The sequence below is a fragment of the Osmia bicornis genome, chromosome 6 (assembly GCF_907164935.1).
Source record: "Osmia bicornis bicornis chromosome 6, iOsmBic2.1, whole genome shotgun sequence".
Classification (NCBI taxonomy): domain Eukaryota; kingdom Metazoa; phylum Arthropoda; class Insecta; order Hymenoptera; family Megachilidae; genus Osmia; species Osmia bicornis.
Genome location: NC_060221.1, coordinates 10,885,596 through 10,897,280, shown reverse-complemented (window position 1 = coordinate 10,897,280; position 11,685 = coordinate 10,885,596). Strand labels below are relative to the sequence as shown.

General features: G+C 32.8%; 1 protein-coding gene across 1 annotated transcript in view; it reads left to right on the top strand.

Annotated features, from left to right (window-relative positions):
* The first annotated feature begins 2,776 nt into the window (after nucleotides 1-2,776).
* The window catches only part of LOC114880608, an 88,505-nt gene continuing 79,596 nt past the window's right edge, over nucleotides 2,777-11,685 (top strand). The window contains exons 1-5 of the mRNA XM_046286203.1: nucleotides 2,777-2,861; nucleotides 3,881-4,092; nucleotides 4,180-4,281; nucleotides 4,912-5,068; nucleotides 9,390-9,608. Of these exons, the coding sequence (XP_046142159.1) occupies nucleotides 2,777-2,861; nucleotides 3,881-4,092; nucleotides 4,180-4,281; nucleotides 4,912-5,068; nucleotides 9,390-9,608 (775 nt within the window). The remainder of the gene's footprint in view (nucleotides 2,862-3,880; nucleotides 4,093-4,179; nucleotides 4,282-4,911; nucleotides 5,069-9,389; nucleotides 9,609-11,685) is intronic.

Genomic DNA, 11,685 nt, shown 5'->3' with positions numbered 1-11,685 from the left:
TAATAGATACGTCTCAGTTTGAGTGGCAAGTCGCAAAAGCGACCCTATTGTTGCGGTAAGTCCCACAGCGGGGGTTTACGCTAGGAACGGTAGACCCAAAGAATAAGAAGCTGCAACAACAGGGCCGCTTTTACGGTTTGCCACTCAAACCGAGACTTATTTACTGAAAATCGGGAAATTTGTAAACGTTATATCTTGGAAACTAATTAAAATCGGGTGTATACATTAGCTTAATAAATTCGTCTTGGAAAGCACTATCACATGATTTGAAAAAAAATATATAGTTCCTGTTCCGATTATTAGGAAAGTAATAATCGCGCCTGCGCATCGCCGCGTGACTTCGTCCCCGCATGCACTCCTGCGTGGCGCCAATTTCAAAGCTAACCGCTCAAACAAACATGCAAATCGACACGAACAGTTCCACTTAAAAAACGAAACTTGACCATCATATCTTTTAAACTAATAATGTAAATTTTTCGTTCACGCTAAAACATTCGTCCCATTGTACCATGGAATTTCCGTATAAACAATTTTTCGTGATGAAACCTTTCATCGCGATGAAACCTTTCACATTTAATAGGAAATATTTCCGCGATGATCCCACTTGCAAAAATTCATGGACCTTGTTATCGTTAATAACTATCGTTATTGCAATTAACCAATAAGAACGGTAAACCACCTTATGGGATCCTACAAATACTGCTCGTTCCACTAAAAAGTGTAAAATAAAATAATTTTTAACAAAAAATACACTAAAAATGCACTAAAAAGTATAAAATAATTTCTATTTCCTAATGAAATATTTTGTATTTCATTTATACAAATACCCAACAGCTATTAATAAAACCTATTTACTTGTTAGAAGGTATACTAAATACATTTCAACCTTATCGGAGGCGGTGCAAAATTAAAAATACCCGAATACATATACGATGCTACCAATAACAATTTGATAGGTTCCCGACGCCTGAACTAGGATCTTCCTAGTAGAAGAAAAGTTTTTAATTTTGCGCTGCCTCCGAAAAGGTTGAAATGTATTTAGTATACTTTCTAACGAGTAAATAGGTTTTATTAATAGCTGTTGGGTATTTGTATAAATGAAATACAAATTGATAGATAATACATATTTTATTAAAGCAGAACATAAAAACTTATAGGACTAAACTAAATATATATATTTATATATAAGAAAAACACAAATGATAAACTATAACTCTTAATTGTACAAAAACTTACGTAAAAAATGGCTTACGTATAACGAGAACTACATATAAAGCACTATGAAGAAGACGGAAGTCGTCACACGCTGTGACGCAAAGAAAAGGGACTACAGATGTCGCGAACATCTTTCACAAATTATTTTATCAGGAAATAGAAATTATTTCATACTTTTTAGTGCATTTCGAAGTCGGTTGTATTTTTTGTTAAAAATTATTTTATTAGTCCATAGTAATCGTTTATTTTTCCTTAAAATGTGTTGAACACGTCTGTTAGATACTGGGAGATCTAAATCCGGTTTTATTTGTCCTGCTGTTACATTTTGCTTTGATGCAGCACGTAAAATTCGCGAAGTATGCTTTCGACTCAACTTTTTATTTCCACCTTTCAAATGATTTATGTCGTATAAATTACCTAATTTAACAAAATTATTTACGACATGATGGGATCTGTTTATTTTTAAGGCAATTTGTCTATTAGAAAGTCTTGCATCTTTATAGCCTTTATCTTAATCTGCTCCTCCGTATTTAATAATTTACCTCGTGGCATGTTACAAAAGATCGATATAATCTAAAAATGTATCCTATTTTATAAAAATAAGTTTTCGAGATAAAAAAAAACAAATTATTTTAATATTTTTTAGTATACTTGTGGAAATTCTCGATACCAGCTTACGAATAATAATTGGGTGCGTACGAAAGAAATGACCGTACTCACCACAAAAATAAAAATTTCTAACACGATACGTCAAACGGATTAAGTAAATTTGGAAAAACTCAGAATACCTATTATTTTACGATAGTCGGCGCTCAACTCAACTCCACGTAGCTTCAATAATATCAGGGTTATTTATTGTTTCGTTGCAGCTCACCAAAATTTGTCCTTTACCTAAAATAACTCTCGCACTCACTTATTGTTAGACCATTTTATAATTACTATCTACCCAAATATTTTAACGGTCACCTGACTTCAATCCTTTAGACATTTTTCTATGGGACACCTGAAAAGTTTAGTCTACTCAACAACGGTAACGAACAGCGAGGAACTAAAACAACGAATATTGTTTACGTCGGAGATAGCTCCAAAAACATAAACATAGACTAATTTCATACATTTATATGATCGGCAAATTTTGGCCACTTTTGAACATCGTTCTTTTTAGGAAGACCAGCCCCACCCTTGCCTCTATCTAGTTACACTAGTGTTAAGAAACAAGAACCCCGTCAAAAATCATGCGTGTTTTGTATTTTGTTCACCAGACAACTGTGATTTGTTGATCGTGAAGCCATCTGGTAATTGCCTTCTGTCAACGAAAGTTAATAGAACGTATTTCATCGCTTGTGGTGGATTTTAAACCAGCAATTCATTCTGCAATTTTGGTATCATCCTCAATGAAATACTGTTAATTATCACGTGAATTGTTTCGTTTGAATTTCAAGCATCTCTCGGTGCAATTTTGTTCAGTAAGATAAATCAAGACACGTTTGAATTCTTCTAATGTTAGTGTGTAAGTACTGTGAAAATTTTAATGCATTTAATTCTCATTTTAATAGCCAGAATGGTGTACGAAAGGAGTTTAGTGTTTCTAGTTACTGGATTGGCGATGGTACTTTCTTGCTTCGGATTTATTGCTGAACGTTCAGGTATTATATCATAAATAGTATACCTTGAGCGTTCTAATAAAATCATTCTTTCTTCTCTTCTAATTCGGACAGCGATTATTTAACAAATATTTATTTTCGGTCTTTCTCAAACATGTATTATACATATGTATAAAAACGTAATAGCGTTTAATGAACAGTACAGTATACCCTCGTTATATTGTCATATTCGCGATTTAACGTTCGCATAAATTTTAAAGCATATTATTGCCGTCCTCCCGTTATCATAGTCTAAGAAAATGATCTACTTTTATCTCGCCTTCATCTTCTAAATGAGAAGTGGAAGCTTGACAAATTTTCCGCTCCGACAGTTCTGTCAGCGGCAATATAATGAGGATTTCCTGTATATGAGCCACCCATTTGCCAAATCGATTAATTTAGAAAAAAAGTGAAGAAATTGAGAAAATTTAAAATGTTAAATATTAATCAAGTGCTTTGGTGCCGAATATTTAAAAAAATTCAAAAGTAATTTCAAATTTAAATTTAAATTTAAAAGTTTCTTTAATTTTTTTTCTCTCAGTTAATTTGCCGTGTTAGTCATTGATAGAATATTTTAAATTAAATTTTCTTCTATTATATTTGCATTTAATTCTTCGTTCAAAAAGTTTCTGGTTAAGAGATTCTATGTTAAAAAAGTTTAATGCAACAGCACATTTGTGAAATTATTCTCAGCTAGAACCATTGAGCTATGAGAGTATAATCCACATAACAAAAATTCGATGAATGATATCATAATCAAAATATATAATTTCATTATTGTAGGAAATAAGATTCTGGTTCGTTCGACGACATTCGGGAATATTCTGGAATCCGCTACTAACGATAAGTGGTAAGGGAGTCGCGACACGTTCGACCATGGAGGAAACAAAAATTAGTTGATGAAACGTCGACGAACGGGCTAGACGCTAAACCACGACAAATAACACTTACGTAGTTTTAAGTAACTCTTATAATCTATATCCATTTCAATAAAATCCTATATTATTTAAATGTCTCAGCAGATAATCCAGTAGCATGGAACGCTGCATCGTCCCCGGAAACAGAAGGCAAGGTTATCCACACTTCCGGTATGAAAACGGAAGTGACTGGTATCGACAAGGGGTTACAAATCTCACAATCAGACACGAAGACGTCGACGGAAACTATTGGACAAACGAGTCCTGATGCTACTCGCAAAAAGAAATTTGGTTTTATCTTGGAAAACGTGGAAAACGAGACAAATTTTGCAAAGATCGTGAAGGATACTACAGCGAATTCAGTAAAAGATAATTCAATGACTGACAGCGGCACTTCCGCTCCACGAAACGTCGTTTTGGTTGTTGCTGAAACTGGTCAGGGTTCAGATGATTTTTGGAAGAATTTCAGGTCCTCGCACTCGTTTTCAATTGATGGACTTCTTCAGGTATGATTTTATATTAACTGTAAATTAATTTTTTAAATTAATTCTTAATGTTATTTTAGCATATTTGCGTACATTTTAAAGGTTCAATAAATTAATCGATACTGAAGAAAAATATTTATATTTTTGTGTATATTTATGTATTTATTCTTTTATGTGTGTGCCCTTTTTATACTGAAGAGTACTGATCATTTGTTAAATAATGTTTAATTAACAGGACACTCTATTTGCTATGATTTAAAATTAATTTTTTTATTAGTGTGTTTATTAGAATTTGTACTTATATTTAATTTGAAAAACAAATTAAAAAATTGATACAACTTGGTAATTTCACATTTTTAAGATTTCTAGTTGTCAAATTATTTATAAAACCTATTGAGTAATAAGCATACTATAAATATATGCTGCATACCTATACTGGGCACAAGTTAATCAAAAGTTTTAATTAACGCTTATAATTACAAGAAATTAGTTGCCAAAAATTGTGACTAATTAAATAAACCGTTAAAAATAGTCATCAGTTGCTAATTATAAATTTTTATTGTTAATGACCAGTTGTTAAAATTGAATTAAAACAATTAAAATTTTAATATACAATTTCTTTTAAAAAAAATTAAATAACGTCTCCTTTAGAATTGCGACAGCACTGATATAAACACGGCAAGATTTTCCATGGAAAGTGCATTAATTTCCGGAAATAAGGATAAGAAATGCGACTGTGAACGTTTCTTAGGGTCAAATATTGTAGCATTGTTGCTCTGGGCTCGAGATACTAAAGGAATGACGACAGGTTGTATTTAACTACAATATCATACTGTGCCCAATTTTTTAAATGTCATTCTGCAACCGTACTTTAAACCCCGCTCTGCCTTATTGTATAGAGTATGGAGTAAAAGGTCACATTTTCCTTTACAAGGTAGAATACAAGGTGTTTCATGCAAATGGACTAATTCATATCTCTAAAATGGTAGAAGATAGAGAAAAATATTGAGAAAAATTAAATGATATCGAATGGAACATCATCTACTGCATTTATAAATACCGGAAGTGGAAGTATTTTAAAGATTTTAAGGTCGTCTTCACTTTTTGAAATGGAACTACATACATCCTTTGCTATACATCAATTGAAGTTTTCAATTCTACATAAAAAAGTATATTAAGATGCTTGGGAGAGACAGGGTAAGACTAGTAGTCTCTCCTTAACATATCTTTTGAACTAATCAATTTTCGACACAAATATTTTTATACTTATTTGTAGGGAATAAGAAGACATTTAGATTAATGTATAGGAAAGTATAGTTCCATTTAAAAGAGTGAAGATAACCTTGACAATTTTGAAATATCTACTTTTGAAATCGACACATACATCACGTGATCCTTTATTCGACATCATTTAATTTTTTTTTAATGATTTTTTTTATCTTTAACTATTTTAGAGATATAGCTTGGTTCAGTTCCGTGGGACGCTCTGTATCATCATCATATTATAACGTCATATTATAACGCAGAAACATGTCCGTGATTTACGCTGATTGTGAGACGTTGTACGCATGCTCGAAAACAAGGCAGTAAAATATTATATGTGTACTCTTACAATGATAGTACAGTAGAACCCTTATTAAGGGACACTTTTTAAGGGATACATAAAAACTAATTACGTCATCATTGTGGGTGCTTCGATTACTTTTTGTTTGATTACTTTCTTTGTAAAAATTTACTGCGCATGTCTATCTCTTACGATTTAAGACTGCGCAAGGGTCAACGTTTCCATAAGATAATAGCGGATCCTGCGCAACAAATTTTCTAACAAATCAAATTAATGCATTTTTGAAAGTGAGGGACACTTTTTAAGGGATACATAAAAACTAATTACGTTATGATTGAGAGTGATGCGGCTGCTTTTTCTCTGATTACTTTCTTTATAAAAATTTACTGCGCACGTCCATCTCTTACGATTTAGGACTGCGCAAGGGTCAAATTTTCCATATGTACATATAAAGTAGCAAGCAAAGTACAAATTCCAACAAAAACATTTTGTAAACAGGAGCCAAGTTCTTATGGCCGTAAAAAGTTGAGATCAAACTAAATACGGCCAACTTCGTTAGTTTAGAAATACCTCTTGCAATACTGAAAAAAGCTTTTATGAAAATTAGGTTACAAGAACGAGATTTAATTTTTGAAGAGTAACATGGAGCGATAAATTATTCAAAGACTGTTACCTAACACCTTCTATGGCCATTGGTTTAAAAAGTAATGGCCAAGTTTGAATAATTTATCCCTCCATGTAACTCTTCAAAAATTAAATAGCGTTCTTTTAACCTAATCTTCACAAAAGCTTTTTTCAGTATTGCAAGAGGTATTTCTAAACTAACGAACTTGGCCGTATTTAGTTTGATCTCACAACTTTTTACGGCCATAAGAACTTGGCTCCTGTTTACAGGATGTTTTTGTTGGGATTTCATCAATTTTTGTTGAGCTTTCATCAATTATCAAGTATGCTAATTATAATTATTTTTGCAACGTAATGTGAAAATATGGAATAAACTTTACCTAGATTATGTAGATTTTACTCTTGGAAATTTTTTTTTGTAACTATTTTTTCATCCCATTTTGGGCATAAGACTCGAAAATTGAAACCCCAATTTTCCCTTGAATTTTTTGTGTTATGTATGTTATGCTACTATGTTCCATCCTACGTACCTATTTCGTAATGTTTTTATCAATACAACCCCTTTAAGGTGTAAAATTTCAAACTTTGATAATTATTCCTTTGATTGTTTGTTCGGACCTATGTACCAAATTTCAAGCTTTTAGGTCAATGGGAAGTACCCAAAAGGTTTTGATGATAGGTCAGTCAGTCAGTCAGTCAGTCAGTGACAAATTTAGCAATTTTTGAGGTCCTATATCTCGGAACCTACTAATGTTGGAAGATTAATGTTTTGTCAATATTGAGACATGATTTAACATGTATACGAAATTACATCTCTCCATCTGCCTCCACTGCCGAGCTATAAGCCCCTTAAAAACGGCTAAGTTGTTTCGTATAAAAGGAGGTAGTGCGAGAACTTGGCTGGTGCATTACCGTGCGCCTAGATAAGCTGACGGATACACAAAGAGTAGCAGTACAGTAAACCTCTACATAAACACAGTTGAATACAGTAACAGACTGCTTAATACCTATCATGGAATTGGAGTTTGGGGTGGATGGTGGGCAAAGTCAAATTTATATTTTAACTCATTTATATTTTAACTGATTAATTCCCCGTGCATAGCACGGGACGTTTCACTAGTAATGTATAATGAGAAATATGTATGTAAAGTAAAGTTACCTCCTTATCACTGGAACCCTTTAATTACTCACAAGTACAATATCATCGTTTTGTTTTTCAAATTCACTCATTTTTTATCATAAACCCCATTTGGGGATTTAACCCTTCGACTACTGCTGGCGTCTAAAGGCGCTTAGTTTGTGTTCGTGATACTGTAGGTTATGTGCTTAAAAAATTGCTCTTATGATACTGTAGATGCCTATAGGCACTTAAACTAATTTGATCTCTTATATTAGTTTAATGTAGTGGATTTCAGTGTTTTGATTATTTCAATTTACTTTCTCAACAAAGTACGTCGAACGAAAAATCTCGCCATTCTTGGTTGTCTCAAAGTTTGTCGTAATCAAGGGGTTAGGTTAGGTTTTGGCCATTAGATATTTATAAAGCTCAAGGTTTTTAACTTTATTTTAGAATGTTCTTTATATGTGTTTCATTATATAACTACACTTAGAATATTAGAAAAATACATATATATATGAGAAAGTCTTTAGGATAGTAATAAAATGAACCATATTAGTGTATTATAAGAAAAATGAAGAATGGATCCTTAATCGATTACACTTATTAAACGTAGGGGAAGCGATAACATGCAGTAATCCACCTTGTCACTAACGTACCAAACAAAAGAAACGGAAATCATGAGCGCCATCTGCCAGGCTTATCTTTAAATTTACTTAAATCTAACACTTTACATATTATTATATACTCAATTTTTTCTTAAATTATATATGTGATGTATCAGCAGCGCGACCTGACGGTGGCGTACAAAAAGGCAACGTGCAAAGAGAAATAGCGTAGCGAGGTGTTTTTTCCGTTCGTCGAATACCGTTATAAGCTATATTATAATTCTGTTCCTTTTATGAATAATTCAATCGCTATTAAACTGTGTTATATCCAAGGAGAGTAATTCGTATATTTTTTCCGATCTCACAATATATAAATATCTTGTAGAAATTTTAATTAACTAAATTTCAGATTAAAGTTGAATTCAAATCTAATACACAATGAATCCTTCAACTTTTACTTTGTATAAATAGTATAATATTAATGTCATATAAAATTTTCTTCAAATACGTCTTGTTTTAGGTATGTTAAATTATTATATTAAATTAGTTATGTCGGTCACCAGAAATTGGCACGAGAGCGGACGTGTTAATCTTTTAACGTAGATTTCCAAACTAATTCGGACAGGGTTTCACTTTACATTACCATGATGCACACATTCGTATTAACTCAGGCACGAAATGGGTCAGAAATGTGTAATTTTATTGTAATATTGTCATAAAGTTATCGAGTTTAGTTAGAATATTTAGAGAAAGTTTAAGTACCAACGACTGCTATTTTTCTGCAAAAATTTTCATTAATTTTTACAATGTTTTTTTTTTTACATAAAGATGAATTAATTAAATAGAATATTGTCTTTCGTTGATATGATAGATATAGGTACTTACATATGTATGTCTTCAAACAAAAATACATAACATCGCTCTTTATTTAACATTTTTACTTCTTTATATCTGCATTTACCAATTGTCAGTTAATCGATCATAATTTTCGTGTATAAAAAAAAATATTTTTGGGTTCCTTTTCTTAATACAATATTTTGACGGCCTGGATTTTACACTTCGTGTGTTTAAACATGCAATACTTTTATGTGCGTTATTAATATCAACAATATTTAAGTTGCTGTGATTTTATTTTAATTTCCAGTTTATTATTTTATTAACTTTGATCTTTCTTCCTTTAACTTAACTTTTTCTTAACTCGAAAGTTTCTGTTTAGCCTCATTATCCAATGCGAATTTCACGATTCCAACACTGTTTGAGTACGAAGAGTCAGTAACTATACAAAGAGAATCAGACGAGCCTGACGAGAACAGTATGAAACTAGAAATTCGCAAAATTAAGCCCGAAGTTCACGGTGACTGGAATGCGGTAGATCTGGGGAAACCAATTCACCGTGCTTCTCCGTTGATTCCATCCTCTAATAACCGCGAAGACGGTAAGCTTTTCTCTATATACCTAAATATTAAAGCAGATGTCTACCAGAAAAGCCATAAGGGTTATTGTTGTTGTTGTTGCTGTTGCTTGCATTTCTACATAGAACAAAGATGCACATAAGGATATCTCGTCAATTTGTGAATTACAATTCATTCATGAATAAATCATCTTTTTCCACTGAATTAAATCATTTTTAAATTCAAATTATTTTTATTTAATTAATTTATTATCTGCACTAAATTCATTACTTATTATATATTTGCTTAATGAATTAAATTTCATTAATTTTCTTAAGTAAGTTTCTGTTTTTATTAAACTACACGTGGTCTGGATTTCATTCAATGATAAACACCTTTAGTTTAATTATATATCTGCGTATATTTATACATTGTAGCCATTGTTAATTGAAATACACGGAAATCTGTTGAAAGACAGGATTTATTTGGATTAGGAGAGGTTACAAGGTGTAGGATACATTTTCTTTATTTATTTATTTGTACAAAAACATTCAGACATGTTTATACTCTTCCCGTTCGATAGGCGTCCAGGTATTATCGCCGAACTCTCCATATCGAACGGGCGTTTTAGGTAAACCAATTCTACTAGGGTGTCCAGGAGGTGCTCTGTACTCTCTCGACCGACAGGCGTCCGGGTATTATCGCCGTACTCTCCGTGTCGGTCGAGCGTCCAGGAACAGGGCTCCCGTACTCTCCCTTCTTCCGGTAGGCGTCCAGGTATTGTCGCCGAACTCTCCTACCGGGATCTTTCTCTCTTTCTCTCTTCTCCGGCAGGCGTCCAGGTATTGTCGCCGTACTCTCCTGCCGGAGTCCCTAACCTGCTGACCAAGAGCAGCCGATGGTCTTACCTCGTCCTTTCTCTCTGATTAACAGCAGGCGAAATAGACGGAGGCAGTCGCGAGCCCTTAATCCGCTCGTTGCTATCCGCGGTCGCCGAAATCAACGATCTCGTCGTCAGGAATGAATTTGGCGTTTTCCGCGCTCGCGTTCCGCGTCTCCGCTCGCGCCTCGCGGCTTTGCTCACGCCTCGCGTCCCTGCCTCCCGCGATGCTCTATCATCGACTTTCCGAAATTGTCTGGACGTTTCCAGACTGCGTCGCTTTCGCGAAGCTTCTTTTTTTACTGGTGTTACAACATGAATTACAATTGAATGAAGTATATATATATCGAACCGAACTTAATAACTGACCTTTCTTTTTGGTCGATCACAATCGATATCTTTAACATCAAAAAAAAAGGATCCATGCACACAATGGCGGTTTTTTTTCGGGGAATAACAACAGAATAAAATAAAAAGGGTGTTACCAACTTAAAAGATCTATGGCGGTTTTATTTCAATACCAACAGTTTTTTCTTATAAAATATTTTCTTCATTAAGGGGGTCGTACATGGTAAATGGTCGGAAAATAAAGATATATTTGAGAATTTTTTTATAGCAAGTAATATAATATAAAAATTTTCTGTTCTATGATACATAAATTATCAGTATTGGAGAAGATGTAAAAAATGATTTTAATAGTTTTGGTAATATTGTGGCTGGTGTACACAATTTTGAAAGGGCTGCTTCTATAAAAACGTTTTCGTGGTGTTGACAACAAATTGACCTTACATTTTATCTAACACAAAAGAAACCAAAAAAATTTATAAATTACATATGATTAATTATAACAGCACATAGGAAAATTAAAAAATTTTTGAAGATAAGAAAATAGAGGACATATGAACTAATACGTTGAAATTTTACTAGTTTTTTGTGTGAAAAAAGTTAAATGAAGTTCAATAAAAAAACGGCTACGTACTGTAATAGAAAAAGTTTTTTTTTACAAAATATAACCTTGATGACATCGATTGGATTGTTAGGTTTTAATATTTTCTGTCAACGCAGTCGAAAGATGTCATTTCAAGAAAAACGCATTTTTCGATTATCAGATTACCTAGAAATAAGAAATTCATTCACTGTATCTTCGTTAATTTTTCGAATTCCGCCCTGAAGCTATGGATATAAGCATGTTTTTGGAATATGTGCCTATCGAAATATGTGAAAAAAACAAGGTCGAATCA